Source organism: Ammodytes marinus, assembly GCF_949987685.1.
Source record: "Ammodytes marinus genome assembly, chromosome: 13".
Taxonomy (NCBI): Eukaryota; Metazoa; Chordata; class Actinopteri; order Uranoscopiformes; family Ammodytidae; genus Ammodytes; species Ammodytes marinus.
The window spans coordinates 31,381,164-31,401,043 of record NC_137217.1 but is presented as its reverse complement, the minus strand read 5'-3'; the positions used below and the strand labels follow the sequence as shown (position 1 = coordinate 31,401,043).

General features: G+C 40.6%; 1 protein-coding gene across 1 annotated transcript in view; it reads right to left on the bottom strand.

The window, feature by feature from the left end:
• Window positions 1-1,377: 1,377 nt before the first annotated feature.
• Window positions 1,378-19,880, bottom strand: part of bcan (brevican) — a gene marked incomplete at both ends in the record, with an annotated part of 21,716 nt that continues 3,213 nt past the window's right edge. Inside the window, 14 exons of the mRNA XM_080039670.1 lie at window positions 1,378-1,517; window positions 2,083-2,265; window positions 2,615-2,759; window positions 3,696-3,778; window positions 6,140-6,298; window positions 6,814-6,924; window positions 8,087-8,353; window positions 9,594-9,714; window positions 10,143-10,316; window positions 11,412-11,537; window positions 14,837-15,018; window positions 15,629-15,922; window positions 18,078-18,205; window positions 19,211-19,385. Of these exons, the coding sequence (XP_079895796.1) occupies window positions 1,378-1,517; window positions 2,083-2,265; window positions 2,615-2,759; window positions 3,696-3,778; window positions 6,140-6,298; window positions 6,814-6,924; window positions 8,087-8,353; window positions 9,594-9,714; window positions 10,143-10,316; window positions 11,412-11,537; window positions 14,837-15,018; window positions 15,629-15,922; window positions 18,078-18,205; window positions 19,211-19,385 (2,288 nt within the window). The remainder of the gene's footprint in view (window positions 1,518-2,082; window positions 2,266-2,614; window positions 2,760-3,695; window positions 3,779-6,139; window positions 6,299-6,813; window positions 6,925-8,086; window positions 8,354-9,593; window positions 9,715-10,142; window positions 10,317-11,411; window positions 11,538-14,836; window positions 15,019-15,628; window positions 15,923-18,077; window positions 18,206-19,210; window positions 19,386-19,880) is intronic.

The window sequence follows — 19,880 nt, the reverse complement described above, 5'->3', positions numbered from 1 at the left end:
ACCGATTTCTAAAATGTTTGCACATTTATACTACATTACATAGGATCCCAGAGTTCAATACATCTTCCCACCGGGGAAGTAGGTCTTTAATAATTTTAAACTGGTTAAATATGCCATAAAGTGTCAGAAATGTTGCAAAATATCTGATGCAGGCATTGTGCTGTTAGTAGTAGGAGGAGTCACATGATCAAAGTAGATGTTACAAGTTGATTCTTAAAAACATTTTTAATCTGTTAATTTTCATACAGTTTCAAACATCAATAGACGACATGTTGCAACTGTAAAAAAAATCAGACCTTATTAAAAAAAAATGTATTTCTCATTTTTATATTAAATCAATTGTTTTACTATATCATTTCTGCTTGTACATGTATTTATATATGTTGTGTGCATTCATTAGACCGACATTTAACATCACTACATTACTGGCGTTTGTCTATAACAGAACTGCTTTGAAAACTATTAAAGAGAGTAGAACAGATATCGTTGCATCGTTAAAATATTTGTTTTTCATCCACAAACCCCAAGAAGTGGCTGTCACACCTGACACATTAAAATCATCGTCTGTCTGTCTGTCTGTCTGTCTGTCTGTCTGTCTGTCTGTCTGTCTGTCTGTCTGTCTGCCTGCCTGTCTGTCTGTCTGTCTGTCTGTCTGTCTGTCTGTCTGTCTGTCTGTGTGTGTGTGTGTGTGTGTGTGTGTGTGTCTGTCTGTCTGTCTGTCTGTCTGTCTGTCTGTCTGTGTGTGAGAGATGCAATTCTTATTTATTCTGTGTACATGGACGGGAGAGATTGTAGAAATGAAATTCCCTTTTGGGATTTATAAAACATTCTGAATATCATTCTAAAGCTTCCAACAGCGCTCACTTTCTCCAGTACTAATAATAATGGCACTTTTTCCCTTCACTTTAAGAAGAACTGTGGCCTTGAGATGACTGTGATATGAAAGATTAGAGTTGTGCAGTTTAAAGCTATAGTGCGTAACTTTTGACGTACATTCAAGCCATCGCCAAAGAGTTGACACAAAGTTGGTGAAGCCTATCAGATTCACAAAACCCTCTCTGTATTTCTCAGTATGGCAGCATTTACAAACTGGTGTCTCCCCCTGTTTCAGTTGTTGATTTTACTGCTAAGAAAAAAAACCTGGACGTACAGCAGAAGGTATAAAATCCATGCGCCATCACTGAAGGCTTTACCTCATGTAGATGCACCGACAGTGTTGTTGTAATTACTCAGAATTCCTCATGGGGGGGGGGGGGACAGAAGTTACGCATTATAGCTTTAACTAAAAACAAAAAACAGGGCTTTAAAGTAAGGTTTTAAGAGCGGGAAAGAGGAGATGGAATATTGTTTTAAAGATTTTAAAAAAGCAGAATTTCTTCAGACATTCCACTTTATGTCCCAGAAGGATTGAGCAGTTTTCTCTGTGGCTGTGCCCACAACCTCCATGACTCCCACCACCGCCTCCCGCTGGCTGGGAGGGGGAGTGACCGCGTCTGCCTCCTTAGAATGGGCTACAGCTGGGAGAAGAGGAGAAAAGCAAATGATTACAGCCATAAAATGCATTAAAGGCACCCAGGTTAGAATCCAGCCCGGGTCATTCTCTGCATGTCATTCCCCTCTCTCTCTGTCTGTCTGTCTGTCTGTCTGTCTGTCTGTCTGTCTGTCTGTCTGTCTCTCCTCTTCACAGCAGACCCGGGTTAGAATCCAGACCGGGTCATTCTCTGCATGTCATTCCCCTCTCTCTCTCTCTGTCTGTCTGTCTGTCTGTCTGTCTGTCTGTCTGTCTGTCTGTCTGTCTGTCTGTCTGTCTGTCTGTCTGTCTGTCTGTCTGTCTGTCTGTCTGTCTGTCTGTCTGTCTGTCTGTCTGTCTGTCTGTCTCTCCTCTTCACAGCAGACCCGGGTTAGAATCCAGCCCGGGTCGTTCTCTGCATGTCATTCCCCTCTCTGACACATTTCATCTCTGTCTCTACAACAAAAAACTATCTAATGAAGCAAAAATGCCCAAAAGTAATCTTAAAAAAAAAAAAAAAGCATTTTACAAATATCAATGTAGCTTTTTTACATTCCAGTTGATTCACGTACTTGGAATGCAGGCGATCATCGGCTCCTCCCATTGGCCGCCCGGCAGACATGTGATCACAGGATTCCGTTTCTGCACAAACCCGTCCTCACAGTACAACCGAACCTTGGTGTGAGTCTCGTATCTCGGACGCTTCTTACCAAACAGTTTGGTGTGGGGAACCATCGGGGGCTCGCCACAGAACGCTGAAAAACAAGGGGGGGGAAATGATGTTGCCACTTAGAACCTTCCCTTAAAGGTGCAGTCAGTGATTCTGGAGAATACTTGTTGTCAAAATCAGTGAATATCTCCTCGCGATCCACAACTTGTCCGTACTGTGTGTGCACTGAAAAGAAAATGGCTGCCTAGGCTCTGTAAATATGCTCTGCTAACCCACTGTAGCTAGCAACATGCCCATTTACAGAACCTAGGCTGTGTATTAATACTGGATACTTTCTTAGTGCACACACATTGTGAGTGCGTGCGTGCGTGTGTGTGTGTGTGTGTGTGTGCGTATGGCGTGTGTGAGTGACAGATGACACACAGCGGACTCACACACGCCCTTCTTGCAGGTGTAGGACAGGTGGTAGTTACAGGGCACGTCGCTCCAGCGGCCGCCATCGTGCCAAACCATCACGGCACAATCCTCCCCGGACAGGAAGTAGCTGTCGGGCTGCCCGCGGTACCAGTTCTCATACAGCTGAGGGGGGTAAAACACAGTCAGGTGTCTGTCCGTCTGTCTGTCTGTCTCTCTCTCTCTCTCCCTCTCCCTCTCTTTCTCTTTCTCTCTCTCTGTCTCTCTCTCTCTCTCCCTCTCCCTCTCTTTCTCTTTCTCTCTCTCTCTCTCTCTCTCTCTGTGTCTCTCTCTCTCGAATTAAGCATTTTGAGTGATTTCTAAAGTAACTACGAGTAATTTTCAGTTTTTTGTTGATTGTAGAGCACCCTTTGGACCAAAGCAGTAGAGTTTTTACCAGACCAGTGCCTGCTACCTATCCATCTATCTATCTATCTATCTATCTATCTATCTATCTATCTATCTATCTATCTATCTATCTATCTATCTATCTATCTATCTATCTATCTATCTATCTATCTATCTATCTATCTATCTATCTATCTATCCATCCATCCATCCATCCATCCATCCATCCATCCATCCATCCATCCACCCATCTATCCATCCATCGCCTGCTGTCCTAAAGATCTTTGCTATAGCGCTAGGCGGTGTCGCGTGCATTTGTTTAGGAAGCGAGTGAAAGAGAGACGGCAGGATGCACATGACCATGAGGTAATGTATATGTAACTACATTATGTCATTATTAATGGTATGAATAATCTCATGATACTCAATACAAAAGATAAAAGTTATGGACTGTCATCTAGTTTGAAGTTTTTGACTTTAGGTATAGATATAATACTCTTCATTTCATTACTATTGCATATGTAAATTATCCATAACTCAAATATAACTTTTATTTTATTTTATTGCATTTTTTTAAATACTTTTTATTGCATTTTATTTTTATTTTGAGCACAGGAGTACAGCACACGTCACTGAAACATTTAACTGCGCATCCTGTATGAGTATGTGACTAATAAAACCCTCTTGAATCTTGAATCTTTGAGTAAAACTTACCAGAGGGTTCCCGTCCGACCAGCGGAAATCTCCTTCAATAGTTCTGTCGTTCAGTCCGATCCACTGATACTCTCTGTATCTGTCTGAACATGGAAAGATATGAAGATACAAAGATATAATAATGATAATAATATTTTTGTTATACTGTATACTATAGCACCTTTAAAAACAATAGATTACAAAGTGCTTTAACAAAATACATACGAGCAAGTACAATCAAATGAATACGAACTAATCAAATTAAAAACACATATACACACATTCTCATATACACACCCAACAAACCAAACGAGATGAATAGGTGCTAGGGGTAAAAAGACATTGAGTGGATGAGACAGGAGAGGGGTCACAGTACTGTAGTGGAGTCAGAGATTCTGCAGAACGCTTGTTGTAAACGGGCAGGATGCCAGCTATTGTGGGCCCACTTTGTTTACATTACATGTGTTTACATACCAGTTTACAGAGCCTAGGCTGTGTATTGACACTGGATTTTGTTTTCAGCGTATAAATAGTACGGACAGCAGGTAGTGGATCATGAGGAGATATTCACTGATTTTGACAACAAGCGTTCTCCAGAATCACTGCACTCCACATTTAAGTACCGTATATTAAATTACTAAGTAACTTTATTTTTAGCACCTAATACATAAGACGCCAAGTTGACATCCTAATGCCAAAATATAAACATTGGAATGAGCTGGTAAGGGCTACAACTCTACAACCCACTTTTTTAAAATTCTACTTTTGTAAAAAGACATATTAGCCTCTACAGTATCAGTTCACTAGATCCACAGTTTACCCGCAGTGTGCAAAGGAATGTCAGATCACTATCTCGTTGCCGGGTTGCCAGACCAAATACCAACATCAAACCCACCGTGGCATTTCTCTAAGAACTAAAAGCTTTTTCAGTAAGAGCAGAGACATGAAAGTGACTGTTGTGTCTAGTCTGGATGAGAAGGAGACGCCTCGCTGTTAAAACAAATTCATCTTATAACCAACACAAGAAGTATAAACAGTTAGTGTGTATGTTAGGTTAGGCCACAGTGACAGAAACGTTCATAATGTCCACAATCTAAATCTCAAAAGTGGAAGTAATTCATATTTTCTAAAACATGTAAATAATCACTGTAAGTAAATTTGAGACTTACTAATCGAAAACTTCGACTCTTTCATTTCTATAACCTTTGATTTCTACAGGTAAATCTCATAAATTAGGCCTTTCACACCGCCACAAAATCGGAGCTAGTTCCGGGCTAGTTCCGAGCTAGAACCAGTTTTTTGGTTTCACACCGCCAGAGAGCCGGCTCCGGGCTGTAAAAACCGGTTCAACCCCAGCCCCAGGATTGAGCAGGGTTTGAGGTAAGAACTGCTTGCGCCAGCGGCCGGGGGAGGGATTATCCTGACCAACCAGACCAACTCAAACCTCATGCCCGCCATATTTAAAAACACCGCTACTACGAGACGTAAACATAACATAATTACCGAACGTAGCGATCAAATTGACCGGCGAAAATACGCTGTATGGGTCCTGTTTGCTTAAGAAAGCAAAGCGAGAGCCAACACGTGTAAAAATAAGACGTATTCGCCGCTGTTGTTGTGCTTAAAGCTAGCGCTAGCTTTAGCGTTAGCCACGAGAGCAGCGGCGTCGGGCGACGTACACACACGTTTACAGTGACGTCATGACGTTGCTCTCTTGCCGGCTCCATGGCTGGCTCTGGTCGTTGTGAAACCAACCGGTTCATAACTGGGATAAGGCTGTAACCAGTTTTGAACTGGCCCCAGCACCAGCCCGGAACTGGCTCTTTACTTGGTTATTTTTGGTGTGAAAGGCCTAATTAAGACCGGAGACTCTTTTTCAAGGAAGACCTGTTCCCACTCCCACGTTACCATACACACACACACACATTCATACACCGATAGCAGCAGGCTAACTATCATGAGACATTTAGGGTTAAGTGTCTCTTTGTCCAGGGACACTTGGACATGTGGCGGGGAGACGGGGGATCGAACCACCGACCCTGTAACCCAGTGGACGACCGCCCTACACACTTCACCACAGCCGCCCTTTCATAATTTATTTAATGATTTTTCTCTGTTCCTGTGGTGTCATAACAGTATAAAAAAAACTGCATGAAAAGTCTCCACACTTTTCTCTTCTAGTGGTAATTTGAGACTTAAAAGCGAAGAGCTATATAAATTCTATAAATTATTATTATTATTATTATTATTATTATTATTATTATTATCATTATTATTATTATTATTTTCACCGTTGATGTAGTCCTGCTCCTCTGGTGTCATAAGAAAATAATATAGAATATTTATAAAAGGAATCAAAAATGAGTCCGAATGCATCAAAAGTCTCCACACTATTTATACTCTTTTTATATTTCTTTTTAGTGCATTGAGACTTAATATTATATATATGGTTTTTTTCTCTGTACCGTTGATGTAGTTCTGCTCCTCAGGTGTCATGACAGAGAGGAGATGGCCTCCAGACAGACGGCAGTGTTGCTCTGCGGCTTCCCAGCTCTGCCTCTGGACGAACTGACGGTAACAGAAGCTCTGGAACTTCACCCAGCCAGGCTCACACACGATCACGTCTGTACGGGACACGGGGACAGACAGACAGACAGACAGACAGACAGACAGACAGACAGGCAGGCAGGCAGGCAGGCAGGCAGACAGACAGACAGACAGACAGACAGACAGACAGACAGACAGACAGACAGACAGTTAGATAGATAGATAGATAGATAGATAGATAGATAGATAGATAGATAGATAGATAGATAGATAGATAGATAGATAGATAGATAGATAGATAGATAGATAGATAGATAGATAGATAGATAGATAGATAGATAGATAGATAGATAGATAGATAGATAGATAGAAAGGCAGACAGACAGACAGACAGACACACACACACACACACACACAATACTAGTTAAAAGTCTTAGAAAATTGTTTTTTGATATTGTAATTTTGATATTATAATTATTTTAGATGCAGCTGTGTATAATGTAATCAGCTGCAGCAGTTTTAAGTATATGTGTGTCTATGTGTATATGTACAGTATGTCTATAATAAGATCATTAAAGACTAGATACTGAACCTGTTTGGCACAGTTCTCCTCCATAACCAGCCAAGCAAAGGCACCTGACGGATCCCCCCTCCACACACGTGCCTCCGTTCAGACAGGGGCTCAGCAGGCAGGAGTCTGGAGCTGGAGACACATACACACATATAGAAAGTTATTAACTGTTGTATTAGAAATGATATATCAGACAACTTTATTGATCTCAACAAGGGCGATTCATTTACACCGTTCACAGGGACCACAATGGAAATAAGCCTTTTGGGCTTGTCGTGTCATCCCTGACTATTTATGTACGTTAAAGGTGCAGTGTGTAGTATGACATCATCAAGAAAGTTCTACAAAGTTCTAGAATGCAACGCTCCCTGGATAACCCCAACCCTTTAGAATAATAACAGAAGCTACAGTGGCCTTCAAGAACAAGAACAATTCTACATTTTAAACAATGCACCTGATGACATTCCAACTATGACACTTTCAAGATGGTGGCACTAGGTCTTGGTCCAAAATATGCAGAAATATGGACATGTATGAGACCCTTTCTAAGGGGAAAAAAATTGTATTAAAAAAAATTATTTCAGCTATTACGCACTAAATTAAATGTACTTATGGATATTATAATTACTTTCTACAAAATCAGCTGGGAAATAAAACCCAAAATTCTACACACTGCAGGTTTAATGTTTGACACAGGGTGCGGCTCATATTTTATATCAAAATTATCAGATAAAATCAATCGGTCAATCAATTCACAATTACACAAACAACACCTAAAATGATGTGTGTGTTTGTGTCATGGTTCAAAAAGGGTTTGACTGGAATTGCACTACAGTAATTCACCAGCAGAGGGAGCTGTTACATCAGGTACAGGACCTATCACTTGCTTTATACATGTCCAAGTTTCTTAAACTAACCCTGCGTTCCAATCCCCATACTTCCACACTATTTAGTATGCCAGATTTAGGATGTCCCAATACATGCACGTCAATTGTAGTATGCTGAAAATACATAAATGCCCCACTAACTCCAATAGCATTTTGGAGTATTCGTCTTTATTTCTGACAAAATGAAAAAAAGTACTTTAGTATGTAGTGTAGTAAAAAGAAAGAGTATGTGATTTGGAACGCAGGGCAAGATTTATAATATTAAATCAACATTTATTTTCAATCAGATTTTGTCTTTTGTGTGTGTTCACTTTTACAGTTGTGTGTTTGTGTTCTTATAAAATAGGAAAAATCAAAAAAAAATATATATTTAAACAAATAAAATACTAAAGTGAATGTGCGGGTACCTGAAGTCTCTCCTTGTTTGACACCAGTTGAAACCTTGACATCCGGTCTGGATTCGGCCATGACACTTTGCTCTTCGGCTTCTGTCTGTAAATACTCTGGGAACTCGGTGGCTGTGACATCACTGATGAGGTCACTGATGACATCACTGACGAGGTCACCGCTGTCAGATGACCCGGCGCTTTTCTCGTCGTCCGGGTGACAGGAGCAGATTGTGGCTGAAGGCTCGTCCGTGCTGCTCTGCCCCTCAACACTGTCTGATGCGTGCGCTGTAGAGGCAGTTAATTATATCTTATTTATTTTATTTTTTACCTTTATTTAAAGGTGCAGTGTGTAACATGACATCATCAAGAAAGTTCTAGAAAGTTCTAGAATTCAGCGCTCCCTGGGTAACCCCAACCCTTTTGAATAATAATAATAAGCTACAGTGGCCTTCAAGGACAAGAACTATTCTAAATTCTAAACAATGCACCTGATGACATTCCAACTATGACACTTTCAACATGGCAACCACTAGGCCTTGGTCCAAGGTATGGAGAAATTTGGACATATATGAGACCCTTTCTAAGGAAAAAAATAATAAGTCTAAACATTTTTTGCAGCTATTATGCACTAAATTAAATGTATTTATGGATATTATAATTACTTTCTACAAAATCTGCTAGGAAATAAAACCCAAAATTCTACACACTGCAGCTTTAACCAGCCAGGTCATTAAAAACAAATTCTTTATACACATTTCAGTTAATTATATAAACTTTTAGTGCTTTTTTTTCCAACTTGATATTTATTTCAGTTTTAGCAACATTTACAAAGTCATATTCACAGTGTTTACAGCTCTTTCTCAGCTGTATAGTTGTAGTTCATAGATCATTTAGAGATCGAAATAAAAACATTAAAATAGCACAAAAAACAAAACTGAAATCCATCTTTAGAAATTAGTGAAAATATAGCCAAAACGTAAAAAAATAAAAAATAGATAAAATAAAGGACAGTAGGGGTGAGGGAGGGAACTTGTATATGTGCGTGAATTGGCGTTGGTGTGTAAAAAGGTGGGTTGGGAGGTTGAGAAGACCCAACTTTTAGTACTTTGAAGCAGGGGCATAGCACAAAACTGTGGACCCCAAACATAATGGGCCGGTTTCACAGACATGGATTAAGCCTAGTTCTGGACTAAATTGTACTTTCAATGGACAATCTCCATTCAAAACTCCATTTAGTCCAGGGCTAGGCTTAATCCATGTCTGTGAAACCGGCCCTACAAGTATTTTCTCCCTTAATCCTGTAGTATACTATATAGTTGCATCACTATTAACACTGCTGCCACTCCCAAAGACAAGGACAGACTGGCAGCGTATCATTCACTCCTCTGAGAAGGGGATTATGATGCAGTAGTGGTTTCAGAAGTTGCTGTGGACAATTAGAATTTTTTTTTTATTATATTTTTTACAAGGGTGAGTGTTTGCGCTACGTGACAGGTTTTTGGTTGAAGTATTCCTTCAAACTCACCATCGATGTTGCTTGTCGTCGTGGTGATTTCAGTCTCAGCTTCTTGCCTCATAGTTACATCATCTATCTCCTTGGCAACAGGAGTCATGGCGCCGTATTCCAGATCCGATCGAGACTCGTGCTGTTTTGAACAAGTGAAGATAAAACATTTTATTTTAAAACCAATAAAAGAAAAAGATGAAACAAGTGGACAGAGATAATACAAACAGTGATATTAACATACAGTGAAACCCACACATCTAAATAAACGGTCCAACACTTGGTTTACAAGTTCGAAAAACGATTGATTGTAACCTATACTTTCATTATAGGTGCTACGAGGAACTTTTAAATATTTCTGATACAGTCTCATTTTCCCTCTGATGATCATAAATAACATGTGACAGCAAACGAGACCATCAGTGCAAAGAACGCTATTTTTTACAGCTTTCGTAGTTAAAAAAAACACTACCGCTTATGTCCAAAGGGGGCGACTAAAAATAACACAAACTGAAAGCTGCTCATAGGCATTCAAACATTGCTTGAATTTTAATCTCTAAGAATTATTACTGAGGTGCATGAGGAGGTCCCTGTTTCCGGGCCTGGCGTGGGGGTCCGGTCAGGGGTCACTGTGATTTTAACATCTCTCGTAGTGCGTGGTGAATCCGTGCTTTCGGTTCTGTCAGTAGTGAGTTGCGTTGATAGAGTTGCATTGCCCTGGATGACATCATCACCTTCCGTTGCCTGCAGAAGACACACAACACATCCCTGGGTTTTTTTTTCTTTTTTTCTATAATTCTTTTTATTTTGGTTTACATTTTTTTTTAACAATAAGCAAACAAACAAACAACACCAGACAATACATATGAACTAAGAAAAGAGAGAGAAAAAAAGAAAAAGTACAGATGTGTGTATGTTGTTCATTATTTCAGGTCTCCCTTGAAAAAGAGTCTTCGGTCTCAATGGGATTTACCTGTATAAATAAAGGTAAAAAAAATAAAAAATAAAAAATTTGATCTTCTTGACACCCTCTGAAAACATGCCGAGAAATGCATCCTTAAAGATGTTCAAACAGATCTATAAAATAAATATAAAATACTCTTTACATGAGGTTATGTATAATGTCAGCAGTGTGTCCCTGGGTTTCTTCTTGGCTCAGAATGGGCCTTTATCGGGGGCGACTATATGGACACATTGAGGTCGGATGGTAGGAAAGGTGGCCGACCAGTAACCATGAGGTCGCTGGTTCGATCCCCGGCACCGGACAGGAGGGTGTTAGTTGTAAATCTAGCAGAGGCTGGTATTGCCTCTACTGTGCCCACCATCTCTACCATTGTGTCCTTGAGCAAGACACTTAACCCCAAACTGCTCCAGGGGCGCTGTACTATGGCTGACCCTGCGCTCTGACCCCCTCTGGAGTGTGGGAACTTGAGAGGGGATATACGGAAATACACATTTCAATGTAACCATTGACTAATAAAGTGACTGAACTTAAGGTCACAACATTTACTTGGTGTCAGAAGTTCAACTATGTTGAACAGTAGATGCGAAAAGTGTGTGTTATCTTATTTGCTGATGCTTGCTGTTAATTTCTTATAATTTTATTCTAAATGTACAGTATGTAATAATGTCAATAATTCTAGAGACACTGAATCAAAATTCTCCAACGTGACGCGATAAGGAACCCAAAGATATACTGTAAAGCACAATGACAAAAAATGATCTTATTTTATGAACAAGAAATTCTGGTTTCACCTCTGGTAATTCTCCGGACAATTCGCTAGATCCTTCCCTGGATTCTTGTGCGTCCGTGATATTGTGAGTTGTACTTAGAAGTACTTCTGGACTTTCTCCTAATCCCTCTTGTTCAATTTCATCCAGGGTGTCTTCGTGAAGGTCCTTTGCCCCAGACGAAGCATTATTCTCGGGTATGAAAGTTATAATCTCTTGGTAAGGGGCCTCAACCTCCATAGCAGTGGGAGATATGGTTACAGATACCGGGGATTCCAGGGAACTTTCCGATTCGACTTCATGCGTCAACAAAATGCCTGGATCACTGGATTTATGTGTGACTGTGTTGATTTCAGTTGTAGGCTGGCTGTCTCCACTATGGTCGCTTGCATCATCTGGTGCTGATTCCGTATCACCATGGTCACCTGGAATGGATGTTTCTATAGTTACACCGAGGTTCCCTTGAGCAGGATCCAAATCTGTTGAAGGAAAATTAAATTATTTTAAGTTAACTAGACATTCTAGTGAAAGTCCAGCGGTGGTCAGCAATGCTTTGAAGAAGGTTAAAGGAATACTTCACCCATACGGGACCGGCGTTCTATCATTATAAAATTGCTATTATAATATAATGAATGAGGTTTTTCTTCCCTCAGTCTTCCCTTGGCCCAGCTGTCCTGTTAATCCTAACCATACATATTACCATGTGTGATGTCAAGCATGGGAAAATGTAGGGTTAGACAGTGAGACCATAACACACTCTTTCTGCCTTTTCTCAGGCTAGGATGAAATGATTTCTAAAATGTTTGCACATTTATACTACATAGGATCTCAGAGTTCAATACAACTTCATATTTCCACCAGTGAAGTATGTCTTTAACCTCCTAAGAAGCTACAATATGGTAAAAGGTCACTGAAACCTTCAAAATGTGGTCAGTTTACCCTTGAGTCCAAGTGTATGTCTGTGCTAAATTTTACAAAAATCCCTCAATGCATTCTTAATTTATAGCCATTTATATATTTTAATGCTGACTACATTTTATATATTTGTGAGGATATATATATTTTTTAGCAACGTTGTAGGGGTGATAGGTAAAAACATGGCATCACCATCTTTCTTTAAAGGTTATTTTTTTGGCATTTTCAAGCTTTATTTGCTGGTACAGAGTTGAAATGGGGAGACAGACAGAGAGCGAGAGAGAGAGAGAGAGAGAGAGAGAGAGAGAGAGAGAGAGGGGGATGACATGCTGTAAAGGTCCACGGGTCGGATTTGAACCCGCGACCACTGCAACGAAGGCCTGAGCCAATATGGTACGCGCTCTATCTATCTTGTCAAATTTAATTTTTTTCCTACCCAACCAATGGTACATCTGTAGACCATATATGGCTAGAAATAGAATATCAGGTCCCTAAAACGTCCTGCTATTTATAAACCTGATTGTACACTTACCTGAATCAGACGTAGGGTGCAGGTCAGATGTTGTGGAAGTGTCCAAACCATCCAAACGTTGAGTCACATGGTCATGAATCTCATCATCTGAAATAGGATGTTCCTCCTCATGTCCAGAATGCTCTTCAGTTGCATTGTTCTCATGCATACTGTCCTCAAACGACGTTAACAATGTAGTGGTAGTGTGAACATCTATTCCTTCAGTATTCGGTGAGATAGTCAGTGGTAATGCATCAGTGCTGGCGTCTTTTGTGTGCCCTGAAACATAGTACGAATGGGTCGAATAGACAAGCTCTGTTTCGGAGGCGATTTCTTGGGTGTGTTCCTCTTGTAGAACTGGAAGGTCGCCATCTTGAGGAGCCTCCAAAGAGCTATTGAGAAGCTCAGATGCATTTTCAGTTTCAGATGTTGCATTGACAGCTGGCGTATCAAGGCTTTCAATCCCAGAAATATGATGTTCTAGGGGGTCTACGCTTTCTAGAATTGTAGCATCAGTTGTGGGTAAAGTCAAATCCTCATGAACTTTTTCTACATCATGGGTCTTTTGATAAGTTGTTGCTACGTGAGATTCTTCATGATCTGTGTGTGTGTTGTGTTCAGGTACTAGATATGAGTCGGGATAACTGGCTTTCTCTTTGTGCTCCAAAGTATCTTCTACGTTTAGCAACTTCTCTAGAATTGTCCCATCAGTTGTGGGTGAAGTCAAATCTTGACCAAGACCTACTATGCCATCAGTCTTTTGATAAGTTGTTGTAGCTATGTGAGACTTTTCATGATCTGTGTTTGTGGTGTGTTCAGGTACTAGATAGGAGTCAGGATAACTGGCTTTCTCTATGTGCTCTAAAGTATCGTCTACATGTAAGACCTTGTCTAGAATTGTCACATCAGTTGTAGGTAAAGTGGAATCTTCATCAACTTTTTCTACGCCATGGGTCTTATGATAAGTTGTTGTAGCAACGTGGGATTCTTCATGATCTGTGTTTGCGATGTGTTCAGGTACTAGATAGGAGTCAGGATAACTGGCTTTCTCTGTGTGCTCCAAAGTATCTTCTACATTGATTGTCTTATCTAGAATTGTCACATCAGTTGCATCAACTTTTTCTAAGCCATGTTTCTTTGAAGACATTGTTGTTGCTACGTCAGACTCTTCATGATCTATGTTTGCGATGTGTTCAGGTACTAGATGTGAGTCGGGATAGCTGGCCTTTTCTACGTGCTCCAAAGTATCTTCTACATGTAGGGCCTTGTCTAGAATTGTCACATCAGTTGTAGGTAAAATGGAATCATCATCAACTTTTTCTACATCTTGGGTCTTTGGATAAGTTGTTGTAGAAGACTTTTCATGATCTGTGTGTGTGTTGTGTTCAGGTACTAGATATGAGTCGGGATATCTGGCTTTCTCTATGTGCTCCAAAGTATCTTCTACATGTAGGGCCTTCTCTATAATTGTCCCATCAGTTGTGGGTACAGTCAAATCTTCACCAAGACCTTCTATGCCAGTTTCATCAGTATTTAGAGAAGTTGTTGTATCTATGTGAGATTCTTCATGATCTGTGTTTGCGATGTGTTCAGGTACTAGATAGGCCTCGGGATAACTGGCTTTCTCTACGTGCTCTTCTAGAAGTAATGCATCAGTTGTGGATACAGTCAAATCATCATCAACTCTTTCTACACCGTCAGTATTAGGAGAAGTTGTTGTAGCTTTATGAGACTCTTCTTGATCTGTGCTTGTTGGGCTGTGGGTCTCGGGGTAGATTGCCTTCTGTATTCGCTCCCAAGTATCTTTGACGTTAAAAATCTTCTCTAGGATTGTTGCAAAAGTTGACGGTGAAGTTGAATCTTCACCAGCAGTTGCTATGCCAGTGTCATCAGATTTAGGAGATGTTGTTGTTGTTGTTGCTAGTTGATTTGTGTTTGTGTTTTCTTCCGGCGCTGGTTGGTAGCTGGCCCTCTCGATGCGCTCTTCTTCTTCTATTTGATCAATTGGAGTAGTAACGGACTGTCGGAGGTCTACAACAGTAAGCAATGGTTCCTTGTCATAGTGACCGAACGTTATTGGTTGGGGCTCCGCAGGGTTGTGCTTTACGGGAACGGCTGTATGGGCAAGTCGGATCACCTCGCGGGCCTTTTCTGTTCCCTTATTTGGGCTTTTGAGTTCCTCCCCTTCCTGTGTGGGGCTAGTTAAGAACACAATGTCCTGCCCAATGTCTTCTGGTTCAGTGGCGAGAAATCCATCCTGAGGAGATTCTGTGTAAGGGCCGTTATCACCTGGGAAACAAAGCAGAATGAGATCATGTTATTTAAAAGGAGCTACGAGGAACTTTGAAATATTTCTGAAACAGTCTCATTTTTCCTCATAAATTACATAAATAATTTTTTGATCATAAATTACATATAACAACAAACAAACAAAAAACTATGAACAAAAAATGTATTTCATTTATTTACGGCTCTTGACCATAGTATCATAGTATGGAGCACAAAACATTAAAACCAAGATAGTTCTCTTACTCTTAAAGCAGTAGACATCATGTTGTGTGTGTGCCTCTGGAAAGCCTGTATGTAGTTATGTATCTGTACTTCGGTAACTAGAGGAAACGGGCTCTTCTAAAACTAGTATTGTATGTTTTGTCAAGTATATCAAGATCCCAATGCCAAGTTGGTTACTACTTTCACAACAAGAACAATACCTACTAGATTGCTCCCTTGCTTCTATAGCAGTAGACATCATGTTGAGAGAATTGGGCTGCTCTAAAACTTTTGACAACAAAGATACATTTGGCCAAATACCGCAAGATCCCAGGCAATGCTAAGAACCACTTGCAACAAAAATTATGAACTTTACACAAAAATATTCTTAACAATATGGTTCCCTTACTCTTAAAGCAGTAGACATCATGTTGGCTGTGTGCCTCTGGAAAGCCTGTCTGGTTGCTGTGTAGATACACAGTCCTGACCCCAGGGTCCCCTCCCCCACAGCGCTCCCTAGGGGTGACTATGGGGTATCGCACGCTGCCGTCTGCGAGCCACCCCGGGCTGCAGTGGTTCAGGCCGTCGCTCCAGGCTGCGTAGAGCTGCGCTGTGCTGCTCAGCTCCGCTCCCAGGCCCAGGCAGAACGCTTTGGCCTCCCAGAAGGTGAACCGATCCGGGGCAGAGCCGTGGAACACCTCACCTGGATGTTATACACACACACACACACACACACACACACACACACACACACACACACACACACACACACACACACACACACACACACACACACACACACACACACACACACACACACACACACACACACACACACACACACACACACACACACACAGGGAGAGACAGGGGGCAGGAAAATCAGTCTACAATCTGGTCTACATCTGGTTATATTCCCCTTTACAGAGCCTTTGTGTATACTACACACAAAGAGAGACAGCGGACTTCCCGGAAAGAAAATCAGTTAATATCTCCTCACTATCCGCTACCTGTTACCGTTTACAGAACCTAGGCTGAACAGAACCTCATCTTCATATTATACACAGAGGGAGAGACCAGGGAAAATATGAGTCTATCATCTGGTTTACAAACACAGCCTAGCCTCTGTAAGTTTAGGTTGTGACCCTCCTTGAAAAAATAATATATATAAACTCTCAGCCTCACTATTGTTGTTTGTGATTTCTGGAATAAGTTAAGATGAAAAATAAATAAATATATATAGTAGTGGTGGGCCGATAACGGCGTTAACGGCTGCGTTAACGCAAAACTCTTATCGGGCGATAAAAAAAATATCGCCGTTAATCTCTTAATTCCACCTCCTGTTCGGCTCAGGGGAGATGCTGTTCGCCGTCGGGGTGAACCCCCTTCCGCACGTGAAGGCTCGCTTCACGTGCGGGAAAGCTATAGTGTGAGCGGCCACAGCTTGTATTTTGGTCATATCTAACACTGGACTGCAGGCCTATATAAAAGTGTTGTACCTTTGCTTTCTTTGGGTTAAAAAAAACTCCATCAACTCAGTATCCGTCTAGTCCAAAAAAACTCTGTCAGCTGCTGCTGCAGACGGTGTGCAGACGTGCTCGGAGAATCGGCATCGGCGCATCAACAGTCATTCAATGCAGCGGCAGTAATCATACAACCGAACGGTGTAGAAAGTCCCGTCAGTTAAAAATAGTGATCCAGATTTTAAATCCATGTTAAAATCGGAAGGATATAAAGCTAGTTAGCTTAAAAAAAGTAGCAAACATGTCAACTGTGATGTGTTCAGGCCGGCTCAGTAATATGATTGATGTGTTCAAATGCAACACAAAAAAAAAGAAATTTGAGATTTTGGCGAAACTTGTTTTCCCAGCAAGATAAAATAGATAGTAAAGATGGAATGGAATTATGACCTGTTTAATGTCCTATCTTGAGCTATGATCATATCAGCAATTAAAGCAATAATACAAGTTCTATTTCAACAAAATAATAGAAAATTATCAATTTTGATATCAATAAAGACTTGGATCGTTAAGGAGTCTTGAAAATGGTATCAATATCAATACAAATTAACTCTCCTGTCATCTGAGAGAAATTAAGATGATTTAATTTTTTTAACCGTTAGTATTTACCGGTTAAAAATATTATCGGTTGACTGGTTTACCATGGACATCCCTTATACTGTATAAATGTATATCATACATTGTATGTTTTTTTTTGTGTTATCCCAGTTAAGTTTATTATTAATTTTTTATCATTTAATATTACTTTTAATAGTTCCGGGACGTTGGAGCAATAACCTGGTGTTTTGACACTTCAGTGTGCACTGTGAATTTGAAGTAATGTTCAGTTTTTGAATAAAGATGCAGCATTTACAAATGTTTATTTTTTTTATCCGATTCATCGATTAATCGAAAAAATAATCGACCGATTAATCGATTATTGAAATAATCGTTAGTTGCAGCCCTAAACAATTCATCGTTACCTCTTATGGCCTACAGTTCAAAGTTCATGTTTAACTGAATAAACAGTTTGTAAACACAAGTACATCTTGTTGAACATTATTTATTTTCATCACCAATTATCATAGTAGAACAGCTTCCTCAAGCAGTTTGTGATGCATGTTGGAAACAGAAGATGAGCCCCTGGTCTGATGCGCCACCTGGCTTGAGAAACACGTTCTCAAAGACTTACTTTGAGTCATTATTTAGGAGCACACACATATTATGAATGAATTCAAATGAGCCATTTTAATCTAGATTAATCTAGATTAATTTCAAAATTAATCTAGATTAATCTAGATTAAAAAAATTAATCTATGCCCACCTCTAATATATAGATATAGATGTATAGATTCTCACCCTCAATATTCTCCACGTAGCAGTAGACGTCATAGAGCTCATCAGGCTCCAGCAGTCCGTAGTTCCTCACTCCCGGTAATCCGTCCATGTCCCCGAAACAGCCCTCTCTAGGCATCTGGATCGGATATCTGTGCAAGGGGAAACATATCATATTGAAATGTACACAAAGATAGTAAATAATATGGATGTAGCATCCGGGCTGACCTCAGTTATTCACACGGCATCCAATAATCCTGGTTCGTGCGCGTCGCCATTTTGTGGGGGAGGGAGATAGCTGACGTATACCTCCGAGGCAAAGTGAGGGACAACGGGCGGAGAGCTGTCACTCAAGAAATCGCGCCAATACATTTTAACCTCCAAAAGAATAAAAACTAGCGTGGGACAAAAAAATTCATCCCCCTCAGTGTTGTCATGGAGATATGACCTAAACATACAGACTAAAATGGTTTCGTGGCCCAGGCTGTAAATAGGTTTAATAAGACTTTGAAAACGGCCTGTCTAACAAGTGAGTCAAAGAAAAACTGCTCGGTCTTGACACCACCCCCCTAGTGGCACTTCCTAGTTACTACAGTTGTGGTCACTTCCTTATTGGATGCTGGTAAAAATCGCTGAGGTTGGGGCTTGAATGTACACGGCACGCACAGCATTGAAACAAACACCAAGTGCCTTTTGTTCTATGGTGGCAGCACTCGAACACAACACATGACACTTGTTCGAGCCCGTCTTTGAGTGACTGTGAAAGGTGCAGTCAGTGATTCTGGAGAACGCTTGTTGTCAAAATCAGTGAATATCTCCTCACGATCCGCTACCTGTCTGTACTGTGTGTGCACTGACAAAAAAGACGATTTACTAGTATTTCACTGTGCTTTTATTTTCTATGCACACTGTAAAACACTGTGACCCTGTCTGTGAAAAGCACTTTATAAATAAATTGTACTTACTTACTTACTTACTTACTTACTTACCTACCTACCTACCTACCTACCTACCTACCTACCTACCTACCTACTTACTTACTTACTTACTTACTTACTTACTTACTCACTCACTCACTCACTCACTCACTCACTCACTCACTCACTCACTCACTCACTCACTCACTCACTCACTCACTCACTCACTCACTCTCTTACCTCACAGACCCGTCAGACAGCCAGCCTGCGTCACACTGCTCGTAGCCGCTGTGGTAGGCGGCGAGCAGCTGGTCAGGAGAGGCCATCGCAGCCCCGATCTCCTCACACGCGTCCCGGGCCCGTTCAAACGTGAAGGCGTAACGACTGGAGGCGTCACGGTAATGGAACACCACTCCTTGGGGAAAAAAAACGCAAAATAACAAATGTAGGAATTCAAATCACTTTTTGTCAAAATCGGTGAATGTCTCCTCACAATCCACTACCTGTACGGACAGGTAGATATCTATCTATCTATCTATCTATCTATCTATCTATCTATCTATCTATCTATCTATCTATCTATCTATCTATCTATCTATCTATCTATCTATCTATCTATCTATCTATCCATCCATCCATCCATCCGTCCATCCATCCATCCATCCATCCATCCATCCCTCCCTCCCTCATCTAGGCTCTGTAAACAGATATTCACTGATTTGGACCAAACATGTGAGTAAGTTTTAAGAAAAGTTAGATTGTTTGTGTGTTGTTTGTGATTGTTCCTACCTCGATACAATGACATTTCTGGATGAATGTTCGTAACACCTTCATATGTGAAAATCAATAAACAAAGTTGAAAAAAAGAAATATTTAGATTAATTCACTATCTGTCTATCTGTCTGTCTAT